The 22,507-nt window shown below is 44.7% G+C and overlaps 1 protein-coding gene across 4 annotated transcripts in view; it reads right to left on the reverse strand.

Annotated features, from left to right (window-relative positions):
* Nucleotides 1-20,797, reverse strand: part of JPH4 (junctophilin 4) — a 57,337-nt gene extending 36,540 nt beyond the window's left edge. Inside the window, exons 1-3 of one of the 4 annotated variants that reach the window (XM_063913582.1) lie at nucleotides 20,234-20,782; nucleotides 18,565-19,311; nucleotides 17,559-18,351 (exon numbers count right to left, since the gene is read on the reverse strand). In XM_063913582.1, the coding sequence (XP_063769652.1) occupies nucleotides 17,559-18,351; nucleotides 18,565-18,943 (1,172 nt within the window). In that variant the 5' untranslated portion in view covers nucleotides 18,944-19,311; nucleotides 20,234-20,782. The other 3 variants (XM_063913580.1, XM_063913581.1, XM_063913583.1) reach the window with 3 other exon arrangements.
* Between the last annotated feature and the right edge of the window lie 1,710 nt (nucleotides 20,798-22,507).

The raw sequence follows: 22,507 nt of genomic DNA on the forward strand, positions 1-22,507 counted from the left end.
GTTGGTGCAGAACCCATATAGGCCATACAAGCTCTGGCTGGAGGAATCACAGCCGGAAACATAGATTCCATTGATCTTTCAGTACATGACAAGTAGTGCTCGTGTACTGAACGATTGGACCGCACGTAATTGTGTGCAGTAGTTAATCTGACCTCATACCATTAGAGTAAAGAGGTCACAAACGCTATTTGTACACTCTGACGTGATTTGCGTAATTTTTTATTTTTTCGGGAAGAGAAGTTCGCTGGTCACTCAGGAACTATCTAACAACCCCAACGTTTACTGGAAAGAGTAAGTGTCCTGCGGGTATCCCTCATATGTTCCAGTAAACTGAAGGTTCCATAGGGGCCCTGTATCGAGTACGCCAGCACCATATCGGTGTGATCAGGTCGTATTGGTCGAGGTGGGCGAGTGAGTGGGGTACTCGGTAAACCGCCACCGCCGGCCTACTGCGGAGTAATTTGGTTGTCTGTAAAGGCTTGCTGAAAACCTTGATACAGAAAATCCAAGGAGGACTAAGCAACACCTACAGACTATGGGGGCCAGTTGCTCAGGTAGGGGGCGATCAACCCAGGTTCAGGTTGATTCGGAGAACCGACCAGTTGGGTCGGCAAGATATGTAATGTGTGAAAAATACGGTAGTCACACAGAGGTTTTATGTGATGAATGGCAAAGAATGACTGTACAAGACAGGGACAAGTTCCCAAGAATAGGTAGCTTCAGTCCAGAGGTGTTACAAAATTTAAGGAGGAGGATATGTCTCGTAAAATCATCAAAGAGACGAATTCAGCATCATGATTACTTACAGTTATGGCACCAGGAAGGTGAGATACAGAGAGGTTTGGCTCTGGCAGCAGGATCTGGGGCAGTCAGGAAGTTGATTGCCACAGCTCCTCCTCCACCATACATTGCAGGAGAGAAGTTGATTGCGGAGAGAAACGCACTGGGTTGTAAAACACAAACTCTTAGTAACAATGTAAATGTTAATGATGTTAACCAAATAACTCATGCAAGTATTAACCCGTGCAAGTTGTACCCTGTTTTGAACCTTCCTCAGGAGTGTGAACAAGAAGACGATTCGGCAACAATTTCAGCGCTCTCTCTAGCGGCCACCATATCAGAAACCACAGTAGGCACAGCACCACCCACGAGAGTAGTGAAGGCCCCTAGCGGAGGGATAGGTGAGGTCGTGTCAGCGGGTAAGTACGGCACCATGCACTACACTGAAACAATTGTACCACAAGTTGTAGAATCTACACAGAGTGAAGTTATAAGAGTTAATCCAGTTAAGGTGATAGTAGTTCCCAATGGGAAAACAGATGCATCAGGAGTCACACCCGTCAGGAACATTGCCATGTATTGCCCGTTAACTAGAATGGAATTAAGGACCATAGTGTCTGAATTCCCAGACCCCAGAAAGGATTTAGTGGCAAGCCAAAAATACATCAGGGATCTAGGAAACACTTTAGAGCCCAATAATAAGGATTGGCAGATAGTGTTAAGAGCTTGCTTACCTCCCAGTGTCGACTCAGTTAAATTCTTAGCTGACTGTCTATTAGATAAAGATGTACCACTTACAGATGTGTACGATCAGGATAATGTAAAAAGGATAAATTTGCAGCTAAAAGAATATTTCCCAGCCGTTGCTAAATGGAATAAACTATTCTCCATTAAACAAAAGGAGTCTGAAACGGCAGCAGAATATTTCCACCGGGCATTATCAGAAATGGCAAAATACACTGGTATAGAAGACATAAAGACCAACCCAAACCATCGAGAAGTAGCAGTATCGGTACTGATGGATGGTTTGAAAGAAACATTAAAGGCTAGGGTACAGACCACGCAGCCATGCTGGCGAGGTCTGTCAGTGTCCACTTTGAGAGAGGCTGCTGTTGATCACGACAAAAACATCACTAGACACAGGGAGTCGCAAAGTGATAAGTTGATGTCCGTAAGTATACAGGCGCTGACCACAAGGCAGCCTGCGTATGTACCACCGAATCCTGTGGGTAAGGCAAGTGGAATAACATGTTTTTCTTGTAACAGACCAGGACATTTTGCACGAGAATGTAGAATAAAGAATGTACAAAGATCTTTTCAACCCCCTAGACAACAACACCACACACGACATTGGGAGCAGGGTCCACAGAGGCGGAGTTTTGAGCCACATACAGGGGAAACAAAAAGATATCCCCCGAACAGAGATTGGCATGGTAGTAGTTAGCTGGTAGTTCCCAGCTAACCCCCGCACAAGTAGTTGCTGCCAATGGGATTCAGGGAGGTCAGCATACCCAATAGGGGTGTGGCCATACCTGTAATCTGCAACCAGTTAAATTGATTGCCAGTCTTGGAAGCGAACCAGAGATTACAATCAATGTAGCCGGTAAAACTTTAAACTTTCTTGTAGACACAGGGGCGGCCAAGTCAGTGATCAATTCGACAGTGGGCATGAGAACCACTGGTAGGACAGTTCCAGCCATAGGAGTAACAGGAGTAGTCCAGCACTACCCTGTTAGCAAACCAGCCGAGATTACAATAGGGCCTTTGCATACCAAGCATTCCTTTTTGCTGGCTGCATCGGCACCAACCAATCTCCTGGGAAGAGACTTACTATGTAAAATGGGTTGCGTCATTTATTGTACTCCTGAAGGTGTATTCTTGGACATCCCTGAGAATCACGCTCAGGAAGTACGAGACATGTTAGACTCCCCATCAAAATTAATGTCACACACCATTATGACAAATAGGAACCCATCCCAGGTAGAAGAGATGACATCTCAGATACCAGAGTCACTTTGGACAAAAGATGGACAGGACACTGGATTAATGGCAAACGTAGCTCCAGTAGTAGTACAAGTAAAAGAAGGTAGGATAGCTCCAAAAATCCCACAGTATCCTCTGAAGCCAGAGGTGGAGTTAGGAGTTTTTCCCGTAATAGAGCGCTTGCTACAACAGGGCATTCTAGTAAGAACGTCCAGCACAGCAAATAGTCCCATCTTCCCTGTTAAAAAGAGTGGGGGGAGGGGTTACAGGCTAGTGCAGGATCTAAGGGGGATTAACAAAATAGTCGAGAGTCAGTTCCCCGTAGTGCCTAATCCAGCTGTCATCCTAATGCAAATTCCTCCCACTGCCAAATTCTTCACTGTTATTGACCTCTGCTCCGCTTTCTTTTCGGTACCTCTGCACCCTGACAGCCAATATTTGTTTGCATTCACATACAGAGGAGTCCAATACACGTGGACTCGATTACCCCAAGGTTTCATAGACAGTCCAAGTATATTTTCTCAGGCTTTGCATGATTGTTTACAGTCTTTTCAACCAGAGACTGGATCAGTATTGATACAGTATGTGGATGATTTACTGCTGTGTTCAGATTCACTGGAAGCTTCCCTGAAGGATACGAAACAGCTCCTGTTTCATCTTTCAGACACAGGTCACAAGGTTTCCAAAGACAAGTTGCAATTATGCCAGACTAAGGTAAAATATTTGGGACACTGTCTAACACAAGGACTGAGACACTTGACCGCTGATAGAATCCAAGCCATTAGAGACATGACACTGCCACAAACCCAGCAACAGATCAGAACGTTTTTAGGAATGTGTGGGTATTGCCGTAATTGGATCCCAGGGTTTTCCATATTGGCACTACCTTTGCAGGAAATGGTCTCCTCAAACAAACCTGATCGGATTTCGCATACAGACGAATCTGAAACAGCATTTGAGAGACTCAAACAGTGTCTAACGCAGGCACCTGCACTAGGTATGCCAGACTATGGGAAACCCTTTGAACTATACGGAACAGAAAGTGCTGGGTGCGCAGCAGGTGTACTAACACAAAAACACGGTGATGCCAGCAGGCCAGTTGCATACTACAGCGCTCAGCTAGATACGGTAGCGCGGTCCCTCCCCACATGCTTGCGTAGCGTTGCAGCGATAGCATTGCTAGTGACGAAAAGCGAAGATGTCGTGCTAGGCCACAACCTCACAATCCATACACCACATGCGGTATCTGCCTTATTGAATTCTGCCCAAACCAGACACGTCTCATCAGCAAGGTTTACGAGATGGGAATTGGCATTAATGGCCCCCGTAAACATCACCATAAGGAGATGCAGTGCATTAAACCCTGCAACATTTCTCCCAGGTGTGCCTGGACAGGCACAAAGGGTGGGAGGTGAGAGTGATGGGGAAGGAGGATTTAATGCAAAGGAAGATACACATGATTGTATGGAATATTTGACCCAAAATTTTACCGCAAGGCCTGACATCAGTGACAATCCACTAGAAGATGCAGAACTCACGTTCTACACGGACGGTAGTTGTCACAGACAGTCAGACTCGGGAGACTTGTGTACTGGATACGCAGTCGTAGATGACCAAGACACCATAGAAGCGGAACCACTAGGCCCACCTCACTCAGCCCAGGTTGCTGAACTGGTCGCCCTAACCAGAGCATGTGAATTGGCTAAGGGAAAGTCTGCCAATATCTACACCGATTCTAGATACGCGTTCGGGGTAGTCCATGATTTCGGAGCCCTATGGCGGCTCAGAAACTTCATGACGGCAGCTGGCACACCGATAGCGCATGCAGCTCATATAAAAAGGCTTCTAACAGCGATACAGGAACCCGACAGAGTGGCTGTTATCAAATGTAAAGCACATACATATAGCCAAGACCCAGTATCCCTTGGTAACAGCCGAGCAGACGAAGCTGCAAAGCTTGCAGCTGCTACCCCCATACGGACAGACACCACACAACTGATGGTATTTAATACCATCAACACACGAAAGTTGTGTGAAATGCAGAATTTGTGTTCCACTCAGGAGAGAGCAGTCTGGAAGGCAAAGGGATATGGCCAGGAGTCCTCAGGGCTCTGGACGGATGGACATGGTAAACCAGTGGCCCCCAGGGCATACCTTCCGTGTCTGGCTGAAGCAGCTCACGGGCTGACTCATCTAGGCAAGGAGGGGATGTGCAAATTGGTAAGAGCATACTGGTGCGCCCCAGGATTCTCCTCTCATGCTAGTAAAAGAGCAATGTCATGCCTTACCTGTCTGAGAAAGAATATTGGAAAGGCAATACCTACAGAACCATCCCATATCCCACCTGCCGGCGGCCCTTTCCAAGTAATACAAATTGACTTCATTCAATTGCCCCCATGTAGAAATTTAAAGTATGTACTTGTCTGTATAGATGTTTTCTCAAATTGGGTCGAAGCTTTTCCAGCAGCTACAAATACCGCTATGTTTACAGCTAAGAAAATTGTGCAGGAATTTGTATGTAGATATGGTATCCCTAGAATCATTGAAAGCGATAGGGGTACCCATTTTACAGGTGATGTCTTCCAAGGAATGTGTAAGTTGATGGGAATTGATAGTAAGCTGCACACTCCGTACCGTCCACAGGCGAGTGCGAAGGTCGAAAGAGTGAACAGCACTATTAAAAATAAATTGAGTAAAGTAATGGCAGAGACAGGATTGACGTGGCCAGAAGCTTTACCCATTGTTTTGTATAGCATCAGAACCACTCCCAGGTCCCCTCTTAATCTGTCTCCTTTCGAAATTCTGTTTGGTCGACAACCGCATGTCATGATTAACCCTCAGGATGATTTGAAATGTAACAATGAAGTAACTGTAAAGTACTTAATTAATATGAGTAAGCAGTTGAGGAATCAAAATGATAATCTGAAGTTGGTGATTCCTGATTTACCAGATAGTAATTGTCATGACATTGAACCTGGGGATTATGTAATGATACGAAATTTTCTACGCTCAGGTTGTCTTATTGATAGATGGGAAGGACCATACCAGGTCTTATTGACTAGCACCACAGCATTGAAGGTTGCTGAGAGAGAGACTTGGGTCCATTCATCCCACTGCAAGAAGGTTGCTGATCCAGAGAAGTCCCGTGATAAGGAACAGACGGTAGAGGTTGTATCACTGGAGTGTCTGTTCCAGGAGGACTGAGGCGGCACCTGAGCCTTGAAGACCGGAAGCAGTTGTCGACTCCCCTCTCCCTTTTATTGTTTTTTCTCCACTTCCCATCCCCTCTCCCTTAAAATTTCTGTTTCCCCCTTCTCAATCTTCTCCATTTCCTCCTCAAAGATGGACTTGCCCAAAGAGACTGTGATCCGGATTTTGATGTTGACCATGATGTTGACCAGAGCAGTCTATTCCGGCGAGAGTACCATAGAGGTCGAGAGAGGTTCTGGAATGGGTTCCGATTATGATGATGGAGGCGTAGTTTTCCAAGATCAACCAATCCAACAAGCAAAGGCGAGTATCAGAAAACGATCCGATAGAAGAAATTGTGATGGATTGTTAGCTGAGGAAAATTGTATCTGTAGGCTCTGTGATAATCTGGTTGAAGATGGATGCATAAAGAAATGCCAATCTAGTTTTAATATCCATATGGACCGGCATCCATTGAGTGACTATCACTCTCTAGTGGGTAACGTATTAAACAAGACCGATTGTTGGGTATGCTCTCAAGTACCTCAGGGTCACAGCAAATCAGGGCTAGTACCATTTCCTTTAACGTTAGGGGAGGTACTTGAGCTAAGTGGTGGGAGACCGGTGGACCGGAGGTTTAACATCTCCAGCCCTCCTAGTTTGAAGCTCCACCAGTACCATGTGGATAGGTCCCTCTTATGTTTTAACATCTCCAATCCTAGAAAACCGGGAAATTGGGAAGTGTCATGGAGCAACCTTACCATGACCTTTTCACACAGAGCAGATAGAATGCCTACAGATACAGAGCTCGTACGCCACATAGCCAGTAGAGGAAAATCTTTCCGGTATCGATATACCTTAGGAAATAGGATTACTAAAGTTGGAGAGGTATCACCAGGATACTGTGCACATATCGTACAAACTGATACGTGTATTAGACAGATGGAAGAATTAGGGTCAGGAGATTTCACCTGGAAGGTTTGTAACATGGTCATGTCCTTCTCCGTCCCATATGTTCTCCCCGATGATGCATATTTCATATGCGGGAGAAAGGCGTACAAGTGGCTTGCCCCAAACTCTGAAGGATTGTGTTATATTGGAAAAGTATTGCCCGAAGTGATGACTGTTACACATGACAAAATGAAGGACATACACCGTGGTGCCCAAGCTCCTTATACTCACACTCATTACGAACACCGAGTTAAAAGACAACTGTCAGAAAGGTTAGAGCATCCGGCCTCTGATCTTATCCATGAATCCACCGGGATTCAGGTTCTGGTAGCGTTAGATTTCACTCGTACCGCTCGAGGAGTGATGAATTATAGATACATTTCCGCACTCGCCAATTTGTTAGATAATATCACTGAAATGTATGATGACACGTTTAGATACACTGGAAGAGAACTTCAAGCTTACAAAACAGAGCTAGTTCAGCATAGGATGGTTCTTAATTACCTTACAGCAGTTACAGGCGGATATTGTGTTACATTGGCAACACAGTACGGCATAAAGTGTTGCACGTATATCACCAATAGCACCGAGGATCCGGTAGAGGTCATAGACCAAAAGATGGATGATATTCTGCAATTAAAGTGGGAATTTCGTCGAAAACACAATCTCACCCTTGCTGCTGTAGGTAATGAGCTGACTGGTTGGGTGTCATGGTTGAACCCGCGAAATTGGTTCTCCGGTTTGGGAGAGTGGGCTCAAGGAGTCATAATGGATGTTGGAAAGTTTCTACTGTGTATTTTGGGTGTCGTTATATCGTTTGGATTGATATTTAGATGTGGGCAGGCTTTGATGAGGTGTAAACAAAGTACGAAAGTGATGAGCTTGAGGAGTGAGGAAACTGTAATTAACCTGGATTTGATTTATGACCCAATGCTAGAAACCATGACGTAATGATGTAATGAGTATACGGTCCGTCTTTCACCCATTTCTATGTTTTCCTCCGAGGTACAAAGACCCACGTAGACGAAGGATTTGATGAGCCAAGGGGCCGACAACGGAAAGATGGAAAGAAGAAGAGCAGACGACCTGATATACAAGATTTTGATGGACAATGCCATGGGTACCCCAGTTTCCCTAGGAACTTTAAAATCACGCTAGCCCAACATTTTTGTAAATCCATGGACGTTGTTTGCTTTACTCACGATTTATGAGCAAAAGCACAAAGAAGAAGACTCCAATCAACCGACACCAATCAAGACCTCAATCGACGAATGTACATTTCCCTGACATAGAATATCATTGCATTTTCCATAAGTGTTCTTTATCTTCATCTCTACAACCCTCAGGTAATGACACACATAGTCGATAGGGAATACAGGCACAGATATCAGCAACCACATACCTCCCCCATTCGTGTATCATCAACTAACATGTGCATCCCCATTTTGTTACAACTGAAAGCCGAAATGAGCTCGGTAGAGTTTGACAGCCCATCCACAGACCCTTAGTACGGGATAAGAAGGAATTCAAATGTATACTTCGCAATACCTCGAAGCTTGATTTACCACACGTACGGCACGATGATACACGACCCTCCAAACATGGACTCATACACACATGCTTCTGCTTTCTCACTAGGTCATACCCTCTTCACACCTACTCCATTCTTCTTCCTTTCCCCACCATGGAAATCAATTAACCCCTGACTTACATTTTTCTCCTTAAATATTTTGTGGCAGTTATTATTGACTGCCAAAGGGTGGACTGTCAAAGTCAGAAAAATGTCTTAATGCACACTGCCATATTTGCACCGCACACTGGTCCGTGCTGCGCATGCGTACGCTCTCCCGTGGAAGCGCATACCCGCAATAGCGTGCACTCGCACGCGCAGTATGCGCATTTACGGTAGAGTTTATGTGATCGTAGCGTGCGACTCATTAGTTACAAATGTTCACAATTAATGTAGTTTATAGATCATGATCCCTTTGATAGTTTCTGTAAGTTTGGTTAAAGTACAATGTCCCAGAGCTGAGGAATCCCTCTTTGCATCGTACGAAGGGTCTAACAGGAATCATACTGCAGTGTTTGGTACCCATCGGAAGAGTATTTAATTAGCAATATTCCGGTGTTGGTTTGGAGCGTATTAATCGCTCGTGCGAATAGTTATGGACATAAGAAGTTTATGTCCATTTCTATGATTTACACATACTCAGGTATGCGGCGGGAAACCCAGTTTCCCACCCACCTGAGCTGTTGGAAATCGTCACAGCCCACCTGTATGAATCACCCTATGACCTTTTGTTATGATGCAGGGCCGAATTCCTTCGGCCAATGGACAATGGGATTGTAGGGACTAGGAGATTGCATTGTGTGTGGGGCATAAATAGGCAGGCCGACCATATCCAAACTCACTCTCTCATCAACGGTTATCTGCTGATAATCGGGAGCTGGATATCGAGGCGCTGGCGATCATACCCTTTGTGCGTAAGTTCTCTCCATAATCATTGTCTTTCTGCGAGCCAATTTCTCTCTCTCTCTCTCTATCTCTCTCTCTCCTCTTTTCTCTTAAATACCTTATAGTATTATAGTATTGTATTGTATTTCATTTAGGTCAGCGTAGTATTGTCTTATTGTATTTATTGTTTAGTTCTGTGGTTAGGAGGTCTCTGTTATATTGTAGCGTATCATATGTACTGTTATCCCCTTTTACAAGTATATTAGATATAATACAGTTAATAGGCTTTGGAAACCTAAACCAGTATCAGTGTATTTACTATAGTGTTAAGTGTTCACTTGAGCGTCGGTGACGCTCAATCAGCTTTGTAGTTAGTCAGGTTACACAAGGTTGCATTTACACCCTGTACTCACATTAAGGTATTCTGTGTGTTTCATCGGTATAAGGTTTAACATAAAGGTATAGTGTTGTGAGCGTCTGCATCGCTGGTGACCTCCTCGTGGTCTCTAGCGTACGCTACGTTACAGCGAATCTTTCCCCTAGACATAACCAATAACGTGTCCTGTGATCACTAGGCCGTGAGCGAACGTGACGCTTGTGCGTCTCGCTTACCGCTGAGCGATCGTTACGCAAATAGCGTATCATTACGGTATTTCTTAAGTAAACAGCGTACAGTGTTCTTAGCTTCATAAAGGGTTGATTATACGACAAAGGAATTTAGCATTGTCAGGGTTTTGTGTTTTGGTTTTGGATTCGGTTCCGCGGCCGTGTTTTGGATTCGGACGCGTTTTGGCAAAACCTCCCTGAAAATTTTTTGTCGGATTCGGGTGTGTTTTGGATTCGGGTGTTTTTTTACAAAAAACCCTCAAAAACAGCTTAAATCATAGAATTTGGGGGTCATTTTGATCCCATAGTATTATTAACCTCAATAACCATAATTTCCACTCATTTTCAGTCTATTCTGAACACCTCACACCTCACAATATTATTTTTAGTCCTAAAATTTGCACCGAGGTCGCTGGATGACTAAGCTAAGCGACCCAACTGGCCGACACAAACACCTGGCCCATCTAGGAGTGGCACTGCAGTGTCAGACAGGATGGCACTTCAAAAAAATAGTCCCCAAACAGCACATGATGCAAAGAAAAAAAGAGGCGCAATGAGGTAGCTGTGTGACTAAGCTAAGCAACACAAGTGGCCGACACAAACACCTGGCCCATCTAGGAGTGGCACTGCAGTGTCAGACAGGATGGCAGATTTAAAAAATAGTCCCCAAACAGCACATGATGCAAAGAAAAAAAGAGGTGCACCAAGGTCGCTGGATGGCTAAGCTAAGCGACACAAGTGGCCGACACAAACACCTGGCCCATCTAGGAGTTGCACTGCAGTGTCAGACAGGATGGCACTTCCAAAAATAGTCCCCAAACAGCACATGATGCAAAGAAAAATGAAAGAAAAAAGAGGTGCAAGATGGAATTGTCCTTGGGCCCTCCCACCCACCCTTATGTTGTATAAACAGGACATGCACACTTTAACAAACCCATCATTTCAGCGACAGGGTCTCCCACACGACTGTGACTGAAATGACTGGTTGGTTTGGGCCCCCACCAAAAAAAGAAGCAATCAATCTCTCCTTGCACAAACTAGCTCTACAGAGGCAAGATGTCCACCTCCTCCTCTTCCTCCGATTCCTCACCCCTTTCACTGTGTACATCCCCCCCTCCTCACAGATTATTAATTCGTCCCCACTGGAATCCACCATCTCAGGTCCCTGTGTACTTTCAGGAGGCAATTGCTGGTGAATGTCTCCACGGAGGAATTGATTATAATTAATTTTGATGAACATCATCTTCTCCACATTTTCTGGAAGTAACCTCGTACGCCGATTGCTGACAAGGTGAGCGGCTGCACTAAACACTCTTTCGGAGTACACACTGGAGGGGGGGGCAACTTAGGTAAAATAAAGCCAGTTTGTGCAAGGGCCTCCAAATTGCCTCTTTTTCCTGCCAGTATACGTACGGACTGTCTGACGTGCCTACTTGGATGCGGTCACTCATATAATCCTCCACCATTCTTTCAATGGTGACAGAATCATATGCAGTGACAGTAGACGACATGTCAGTAATCGTTGGCAGGTCCTTCAGTCCGGACCAGATGTCAGCCCTCGCTCCAGACTGCCCTGCATCACCGCCAGCGGGTGGGCTCGGAATTCTTAGCCTTTTCCTCGCACCCCCAGTTGCGGGAGAATGTGAAGGAGGAGCTGTTGACGGGTCACGTTCCGCTTGACTTGACAATTTTCTCACCAGCAGGTCTTTGAACCTCTGCAGACTTGTGTCTGCCGGAAAGAGAGATACAACGTAGGTTTTAAATCTAGGATCGAGCACGGTGGCCAAAATGTAGTGCTCTGATTTCAACAGATTGACCACCCATAAATCCTGGTTAAGCGAATTAAGGGCTCCATCCACAAGTCACACATGCCTAGCGGAATCGCTCTGTTTTAGCTCCTCCTTCAATGTCTCCAGATTCTTCTGCAAAAGCCTGATGAGGGGAATGACCTGACTCAGGCTGGCAGTGTCTGAACTGACTTCACGTGTGGGAAGTTCAAAGGGTTGCAGAACCTTGCACAACGTTGAAATCATTCTCCACTGCGCTTGAGTCAGGTGCATTCCCCCTCCTTTGCCTATATCGTAGGCAGATGTATAGGCTTGAATGGCCTTTTGCTGCTCCTCCATCCTCTGAAGCATATAGAGGGTTGAATTCCACCTCGTTACCACCTCTTGCTTCAGATGACGGCAGGGCAGGTTCAGGACTGTTTGCTGGTGCTCCAGTCTTCGGCACGCGGTGGCTGAATGCCGAAAGTGGCCCGCAATTCTTCGGGCCACCGACAGCATCTCTTGCACGCCCCTGTCGTTTTTTAAATAATTATGCACCACCAAATTCAATGTATGTGCAAAACATGGGACGTGCTGGAATTTGCCCAGATGTAATGCACGCACAATATTGGTGGCGTTGTCCGATGTCACAAATCCCCAGGAGAGTCCAATTGGGGTAAGCCATTCTGCGAAGATGTTACTCAGTTTCCGTAAGAGGTTGTCAGCTGTGTGCCTCTTATGGAAAGCGGTGATACAAAGCGTAGCCTGCCTAGGAACGAGTTGGTGTTTGCGAGATGCTGCTACTGGTGCCGCCGCTACTGTTCTTGCTGCGGGAGGCAATACATCTACCCAGTGGGCTGTCACAGTCATATAGTCCTGAAAAGAGACAACTAACTGCTATAAAGCGCCCCAAGAGAATATATATACACATAAATATCAATAACGAATTTAATATTATCCTGGAAGACTGCGCATCCGTGAACACTATGTGTGGTGTTAACAGGATAAAGGAAAAGAGATTACGGCTGCGCTGACACCTGGAAAGAGATTACAACACACAGCTTGCATTGTTCCAGCGTGAGTGTTTTCAAGCTCCCTTACTGCCGCTGGCTGCGGCTCTGCAATACATCGCTGGAATCACTCTCAATATCCCGGTGGTCACCTTTACCTCTACTACGCTGCACAGCGCAAGTGGGCACTGCAGGACATCTGGCCGAGGACGCTCGGCCCGCCGCCAGCCCATTCGAGAGGTAAAACAGTCATCTCAGATTTGGTGATTTTACACTCTTATAATTACGGGACTGCAGCCTGTTACTCACTTGCCAGCCGTTTTATTTCAACTAAATTCAGCTTGTTACACTCCGGGACTGCACCTGAATTCTATTTGCCGGCTATTAGCCTAGCAATTATTAGTGCTCTGTGAACTATGGACATCATCCTTATTTATAACAAATGCTAATATATGTTCACCAGACGCCTATAAACGGAGCATTTAGAGGTGTTTTTGATTACATTTTATAAGGTCATATATGTGGTTTTACTATCAATAAATCTATATAATTTAATCTGTTGGCTCTCATCGTTTTACTTATTTCCTGAAACACAGCGCAGCCGTAATCTCTTTTCATACAGTCCTGAGTCTGCCCTGCTCCACTTGTCCACATGTCCGTGGTTAAGTGGACATTGGGTACAACTGCATTTTTTAGGACACTGGTGACTCTTTTTCTGACGTCTGTGTACATTTTCGGTATCGCCTGCCTAGAGAAATGGAACCTAGATGGTATTTGGTACCGGGGACACAGTACCTCAATCAAGTCTCTAGTTCCCTGTGAATTAACGGTGGATACCGGAAACACGTTTCTCACCACCCAGGCTGCCAAGGCCTGAGTTATCCGCTTTGCAGCAGGATGACTGCTGTGATATTTCATCTACCTCGGAAAGGACTGTTGGACAGTCAATTGCTTACTGGAAGTAGTACAAGTGGTCTTCCGACTTCCCCTCTGGGATGACGATCGACTCCCAGCAGCAACAACAGCAGCGCCAGCAGCAGTAGGCGTTACACTCAAGGATGCATCGGAGGAATCCCAGGCAGGAGAGGACTCGTCAGACTTGACAGTGACATGGCCTGCAGGACTATTGGCTTTCCTGTCTAAGGAGGAAATTGACACTGAGGGAGTTGGTGGTGTGGTTTGCAGGAGCTTGGTTACAAGAGGAAGGTATTTAGTGGTCAGTGGACTGCTTCCGCTGTCAGCCAAAGTTTTTGAACTTGTCACTGACTTCTGATAAATGCGGTCCAGGTGACGTATAAGGGAGGATGTTCCTAGGTGGTTAACGTCCTTACCCCTACTTATTATAGCTTGACAAAGGCAACACACGGCTTGACACCAGTTGTCCGCATTTCTGTTGAAATAATTCCACACCGAAGAGGTGATTTTTTTTTTGTATTTTGACCAGGCATGTCAATGGCCATATTCGTCCCACGGACAACAGGTGTCTCCCCGGGTGCCTGACTTAAACAAACCACCTCACCATCAGAATCCTCCTTGTCAATTTCCTCCCCAGCGCCAGCAACACCCATATCCTCATCCTGGTGTACTTCAACAGTGACATCTTCAATTTGACTATCAGGAACTGGACTGCGGGGGCTCCTTCCAGCACTTGCAGGGGGCGTGCAAATGGTGGAAGGCGCAACCTCTTCCCGTCCAGTGTTGGGAAGGTCAGGCATCGCAACCGACACAATTGGACTCTCCTTGGGGATTTGTGATTTAGAAGAACGCACAGTTCTTTGCTGTGCTTTTGCCATTTTAACTCTTCTAAGTTTTCTAGCAGGAGGATGAGTGCTTCCATCCTCATGTGAAGCTGAACCACTAGCCATGAACATAGGCCAGGCCCTCAGCCGTTCCTTGCCACTCCGTGATTTAGATTTTTGGGTCATTTTACTGAGCTTTATTTTTTTGGATTTTACATGGTCTCTACTATGACACTGGGCATCGGCCTTGGCAGACGACGTTGATGGCATTTCATCGTCTCGGCCATGACTAGTGGCAGCAGCTTCAGCACGAGGTGGAAGTGGATCTTGATCTTTCCCTATTTTACCCTCCACATTTTTGTTCTCCATTTTTTAATGTGTGGAATTATATGCCAGTAATATATCAATAGCAATGGCCTACTACTATATATACTGCGCACAACTGAAATGCACCACAGGTATGGATGGATAGTATACTTGACGACACAGAGATAGGTAGAGCAGTGGCCTTCTGTACCGTACTGCTATATATTAAATACTGGTGGTCAGCAAACTGTGCAAAATTGAAATGCACCACAGGTATGGATGGATAGTATACTTGACGACACAGAGGTAGGTAGAGCAGTGGCCTTCTGTACCGTACTGCTATATATTATATACTGGTGGTCAGCAAACTGTGCAAAACTTAAATGCACCACAGGTATGGATGGATAGTATACTTGATGACACAGAGGTAGGTAGAGCAGTGGCCTACTGTACCGTACTGCTATATATTATATACTGGTGGTCAGCAAAATGTGCAAAACTGAAATGCACCACAGGTATGGATGGATAGTATACTTGACGACACAGAGGTAGGTAGAGCAGTGGCCTTCTGTACCGTACTGCTATATATTATATACTGGTGGTCAGCAAACTGTGCAAAACTGAAATGCACCACAGGTATGGATGGATAGTATACTTGACACAGAGGTAGGTAGAGCAGTGGCCTACTGTACCGTACTGCTATATATTATATACTGGTGGTCAGCAAACTGTGCAAAACTGAAATGCACCACAGGTATGGATGGATAGTATACTTGACGACACAGAGGTAGGTAGAGCAGTGGCCTTCTGTACCGTACTGCTATATATTATATACTGGTGGCCAGCAAACTGTGCAAAACTGAAATGCACCACAGGTATGGATGGATAGTATACTTGACGACACAGAGGTAGGTAGAGCAGTGGACTACTGTACCGTACTGCTATATATATATATAGTTATACTGGTGGTCAGCAAAATTCTGCACTGTCCTCCTACTATATACTACAATGCAGCACAGATATGGAGCGTTTTTCAGGCAGAGAACATATAATACTGGTGGTCACTGGTCAGCAAAACTCTGCACTGTCCTCCTACTATATAATACTGCTGGTCCCCAGTCCCCACAATAAAGCAATTAGCACACTGAGCACAGATATTTGCAGCACACTGAGCACAGATATGGAGCGTTTTTCAGGCAGAGAACGTATAATACTGGTGGTCACTGGTCAGCAAAACTCTGCACTGTCCTCCTACTATATAATACTGCTGGTCCCCAGTCCCCACAATAAAGCAATTAGTACACTGAGCACAGATATTTGCAGCATACTGAGCACAGATATAGAGCGTTTTTCAGGCAGAGAACGTAGATATTTGCACTTGCAGCACACTGAGCACAGATATTTGCAGCACACTGAGCACAGATATTTGTAGCACACTGAGCACAGATATTTGCAGCCCACTGAACATAGAAACTGAGAGGACGCCAGCCACGTCCTCTCACGATCATCTCCAATGCACGAGTGAAAAATGGCGGCGTCGCGGGGCTCCTTATATAGAATACGAATCTCGCGAGAATCCGACCGCGGGATGATGACGTTCGGGCGCGTTCAGGTTAACCGAGCAAGGCGGGAGGATCCGAGTTGCTCGGACCCGTGAAAAAAAAAGTGAAGTTCGGGCGGGTTCGGATCCCGAGGATCCGAACCCGCTCATCACTAATGTAAAATAAGTTTAAAATGACAAATGTTTGAACAAATTCCAGGTTATCTTCCTGTGATCATGTCATGTATACTTTAGACCTGAATGCAGCAGCAAAATCTTTATCTAATGGGCAAAACCATGTGCACTGCAGGTGGAGCAGATATAACATGTGCAGAGAGAGTTAGATTTGGATGGGCTATATTGTTTCTATGCAGTGTAAATACTGGCTGCTTTATTTTTACACTGCAATTTAGATTTAAGTTTGAACACACACCCCCAAATCCCCCCCCCCCCCCCCCCCCAGCAGTGCACATGGTTTTGCCCATTAGAGAAATATTTTGCTGCTGCGATGAGGTCTGAATTAGGCCCTTGGTCCATTGCAGTACTAATAGAGACAGAGAGGAATGGACTCCATCACATGTAATGACTGACACCCAGAGCCACTGCATCATCGACCTACCTAGCTTGCCTTTTTTCTCATGCTAATACTTTGGGAAGGTCTCACCAGATGACATATCTCTACTGACAGCAACAAAGGTTAGAAGATGGTAATAAAACAACACATACTAGAGAAGAGGGTATTGTATCAAAACAATAATAAGTATAAATAAGTATCCAGTTTTCCTACCAAAGTTATGGACTACACTGTTTAAACAAGGCATCAGGCATAATACTGTAATTATACTTAACTGTAATATGTAAAAGCCCATTTTCAAATACTATAATAAAAACTAGAAACTAATTACAGTATCACAATGGGTAATCACCCTAAATGGCATTAAATAATTTGCTGCTGATCTGTAATGTATCCCAAAAGACATATTCACTTTGTACCAGTATTGCTGATATTATTTTACTTTTACAGAAAAAAAATATTTTGTCAATGTTGCCTTGTACAGCAAATAGAACATTGTGGTACATAGAGAAAAATAAACTAAAGGAAAGCAGATGACACAGAGGAGACCGCGTGTGACCATCTATGCAGCTCATCAGTAGAATAAAGTATAGGCATAAGAAAATGATATAATCTTTGTTTATACTGTACTGTGAGTAACATGTTCCTGTCACTCTTACCTGGCCAGTGCCATCTCTTGTTTCTGCTTGGCAGTTCCCTCTGCTCTTCTTGCAGCCTCTACTGCTCTTTCCACCTTCTCCCTCCCTTTACCTCTGCGCAATGGGAACAGACTCTTCACCTTACCGCTGGCCAACATATTCATCTTGTACTTGCCTTCCTCTCGAGAACCATCAGGATAAGTTGTCCTACCATAACCATGTCGTCGATTCCTCAGCCATTCTCCTTCATAACAAAGGCCATTGGATCTACGGCTTACACCATGCCCGCTTCGTCGGTCACCTTTCCACTCTCCAGCATAAGTCTCAGTTTCCCAGGCAGCAATTGGCAACTCAGACTCTAGTTCTGCTACACTGGCACTTGATCCATCTTGACTTGCACTAGATCCCAAGGATCCCCCCGCACCACGTGTCTCACTTCTCAAAGAACTACGTTGGCTGTCACGACCACTTAATGGACCTTTGTTGTCGGATCCACGATGCAGTCTGAACCCACTGAGTATAAGTGAACGAGTGAAGAAAAAGCCTCTTTTTTTTGGCTTGCCACTACTTCCAGGTCCTGGGGCCTCTGATCCAACTCCTCTAACTTTCAGAACAAAACCTCCACGAGATCCAGAAGCAGGGCTTCCTGGAAGGAGTCCTGGAGTCGTGTTGGAGAGGGCATCAGGGGAGTTAGGCAAAGAATTGAGAGTTGGTGTTCGAGGAGAACGAAGCAATGCAGCTTGGTGATATGGGACACTCTGACGTACCCCATATCCATGACGCTTACCGGACTGCCACTGGCCTTGATATGTACCTGCAGAAATGAAATGGAATGTGGACAAGATGTGTAAAACATGGAGTGTAAATATAAGTAGAGACAAGGAAGACTGCTATTAAATGATGGTGATATAACTCTTGCTTTGCCCCCCCAAAAAAGAATAAAAGTTTATACAGTATGTTGCATCATCATGTTATTTGTCATATGTGTCAAAGAATAAAATCACATTATTATCAATTAATGTCTTACCTCCATCTGAATATGTCTCCATCCCATAACCATCCTGCTGTCCATCTGTCCATAGACCTTCGTATCGTGCTCCAGACAGGCTCTCTCTCACACCAAGCTTTCCCTTTAGCCCATGAGTCCACTCTCCCCGATACAACCATCGTCCTTTGTGTTCCTCGCCTAACCCATTCCTCTTGCCTTGGTCCCAGTAGCCACGATATGTGTTTCCACTGGGCCAGGTATAAACTCCAAGAGACTCAAATCCGTGGTTCCAAAGGCCACTGTATTCACCCTGCCTTGTAGGGCCCTTGCATACCCCATATCCATGTGCTCGACCTTCCTGCCAGTCTCCCATGTAACATCCGCCATCTGAAAACCCAAATGTTCCTCCGCTGAACATGCAAGAGCCGGTCTCACATTTATTTCGTCCGACCCCCAGTTTGTCTAATAATTACCTGCTCCACCAACCATACATCTTTTTCTTCTTATTCTTCACTGGCATTCACAAAATCATAAAAAACAATGGAATTCTCAATGTCAGGGGACACAACTCATGATGTGTAGTCAAGCAGTATTCTTCAGTTCACTTTTTTCTGTTTTATCAAGATTTGTTTTTCTTCCAAACTGCACACAGCAAGTTCTCTTCTTACATCTGATCTGTGATTCGATATTTCCCTAAAATGATCTCTCTGTGATCCAAGGTGAAGTTCTCTATTTCAGCCAGTCTTTTAAGGGGATATTAGTTAGTACATGCAGCTGGTAGAATACCTGCAAGAGAGAACATGACAGTTACACCAAATACTACACACGGTTCAGTGAGTTTACACACACTGTTGTCAATGTAGTGAGAAGAGGGATCTACGTTTTCCATTTATTATGGAATAACAATTTTGTCCAACAGTTTATTGCTAATTTACTGCCATTTTTGCTTTGCTAGTACTATTTACCAGCTACATCTTGTGTTATTCATTTATATACGGTCAGAAAGTAATATTTACAAGCAGTGTGACTACTAACAGGCTGGAAAGCCCAGAAAGGCACAACAGCAAATATATAAGTAATACTTAAAAAGCAGCAGGAACAGTTTATAACATAGATAGTAAAAATATGCAACACATCCAATGGCAAATAAATAAAAAAATTGCAACAGTCCAAATTTAACATATAATATACATTGCATCAATTAATAAATATAAATAAGAATAGGAAACCACTACTGAGAACACACATTGAGACCAGAATCATTATGGAACAGATAGATTAATCTGAAAACATTATTTCTAACAAATATACACAGGCCAGTCATGCATTATGCAAAACACACACATACTGTATTGCTATATGTATATATATATATATATATATATATATATATATATATATATATAGTATTATAACCAAATGTAACATAATCACTGTTTATACACGAACAGAAAACAGTGGAAACGATACATTATATACAGTGACATGCAGCTGCCGTGCAAGTGTACAAACATATACAGGAAGGAGGAAAGGGGGACGTATTTATTCCTGTGTATGAAGCCAGATAAATAGGTCATATGATATTAATACATATGGAGGGTTTAGGGCAAACGAACGGTACGGTATGAAGTGTAAACAAAAATACACACATATGTATGTCAGACACACACATACATGAGAATCTGCTCACACGTAGCTCTGTACTCACCCCTCAGTGCTTATAGATGCAGGCTTGAGACGGCTGAAAGGGGTGGAGGATGGAAAAGGGGAGGAGAGCTGATCGTGGAGGGGCTTCTCCTAGGGTGGAGAGAGGAGATGGGCAAAGAAGGCGCTAGGGTGTGAGTGAGAGGAGTGGTGGGCATCATGGAGAGGGGTGGGGGGCATCATGGAGAGAGAGGGGTGGGAGACGCCACAGTGAGAAGGGCAGTGGGCATCACGCAGTGACAACATGTGGTGGTGGTGGTGGTGGGCATCATGCAGTGACAGTGCTTGGCATCATGGACTAAGACGTGCTGAAAGTTACACGATTATTAGGTGTAATATGGTATAAATGTGCTCCTGAGGGAGGGGCTGAGAAGTTGTGAGTTCAGGGAAGAGGTTGCGTGTGGATGGAGGACGGATGGATGCAGCGGGGGCGAGATGCATGGGAAAGTTGGGCACACTTCAGGCGAGCTCTGGGGATACACGGGACTGGGGGGTTTCCTAAGATTTACTGTACAAGCTGAACACATGTTTTTACTATGTAAACGCTGCAAATGGAACGTCTGCAGCTAGAAATAAGAGTGCAGAGATATTGTAAAGAAGATCTGGTTGAGGTGTATCTCTTTCCATAATTTACCCAGTATGCCATGTACACGCGCACTACAGTGTATACAGATTTGCTCATTAGCACACAGTGCACTCAATCTTCTTTTTCTCCCTAGCAACATCCTGCAGATGGGCCATGACTACAGTTACCATGGCAGCAGGAGGATGAGAGGCAGTCCCATGGAAACAGTTGCCATGGTGAAGAGGGCTGCAATATCCTCCGCTAGAATTTTACATGCACATAAGCATGGATACAGCTAAACAGGCTCCTAAATTGTAATCAAGCCTCCTGGGTTTCTATGATCTATGTAGGTTTTGTAAGAGAAGGGATTCACCTATTCAGTAAATCTTGCTGTTATAGCTTTTCTGCAGGTGACATGATGCCATTGGGTGAATTGACCCACTATATGGATACTCCAAATTTTTAAACCTCAGTTTAATTATTTCTTGCCTTTGAGTTTACTCCTTATTGATGTGTTATGACATTATATTCTCGATTTGTTTCATGCTATATATAAATGTAAATTTAAAGGAAACAGGAGGATAGTAGGTATTTTTGCGTATTGTATTTGTATGTATATAATACTGCTGCATCAGCATTTCAACAAAGATGTTAATTAAAAGAGGTGTATAGTTAAGTAATTTAGGGGGACATGTACTATGCAGTGGTAAAAGTGGAGAAGTGAGCCAGTGGAGAAGTTGCCCATGGCAACCAATCGGTTTCTCTGTACATTTTTATAGTATGCAAATTATAAATGTTACTTCAATGCTGATTGGTTGCCATGGGCAACATCTCCACTGGCTCACTTCTCCACATGTATCACTGCTTAGTACATGTTCCCCTAAATGACTGCACTAGTTAATTGTAGATCATATGGATTCAGATGGCCACAGACATGGGTCACACTACGAGGTGTTCCATAAATGAAGGGGTAAGGTGTGGAGGATTGGAGCTTGTGGAAAGTAAAGTTTGTAAAATAATATATTGTATGAATATGTGGCAATCATAGTTCTACAACGTGACCAATACTGTAATACCAGTGCCTATGATTTTCTAAAGAAAAAAAACCTGAATGAGTCCCAATGATGCACTCAGTGTAAGGTCTGTTTATTACTGATGCCACCAACAGTACAAACTCCATTTTCTGCCATCATACATATTTCTCTGACGTCCTAAGTGGATGCTGGGACTCCGTAAGGACCATGGGGATTAGCGGCTCCGCAGGAGACTGGGTACAACTAAAGAAAGCTTTAGGACTACCTGGTGTGCACTGGCTCCTCCCACTAAGACCCTCCTCCAGACCTCAGTTAGATTCTTGTGCCCGGCAGAGCTGGATGCACACTAGGGGCTCTCCTGAGCTCCTAGAAAGAAAGTATATTTAGGTTTTTTATTTTACAGTGAGATCTGCTGGCAACAGACTCACTGCAGCGAGGGACTAAGGGGAGAAGAAGCGAACCTACCTAACAGGTGGTAGTTTGGGCTTCTTAGGCTACTGGACACCATTAGCTCCAGAGGGATCGACCGCAGGACCCGACCTTGGTGTTCGTTCCCGGAGCCGCGCCGCCGTCCCCCTTACAGAGCCAGAAGCATGAAGAGTCCGGAAAATCGGCGGCAGAAGACTTCTGTCTTCACCAAGGTAGCGCACAGCACTGCAGCTGTGCGCCATTGCTCCTC

This window comes from Pseudophryne corroboree, chromosome 1 (genome assembly GCF_028390025.1).
Source record: "Pseudophryne corroboree isolate aPseCor3 chromosome 1, aPseCor3.hap2, whole genome shotgun sequence".
NCBI lineage: Eukaryota > Metazoa > Chordata > Amphibia > Anura > Myobatrachidae > Pseudophryne > Pseudophryne corroboree.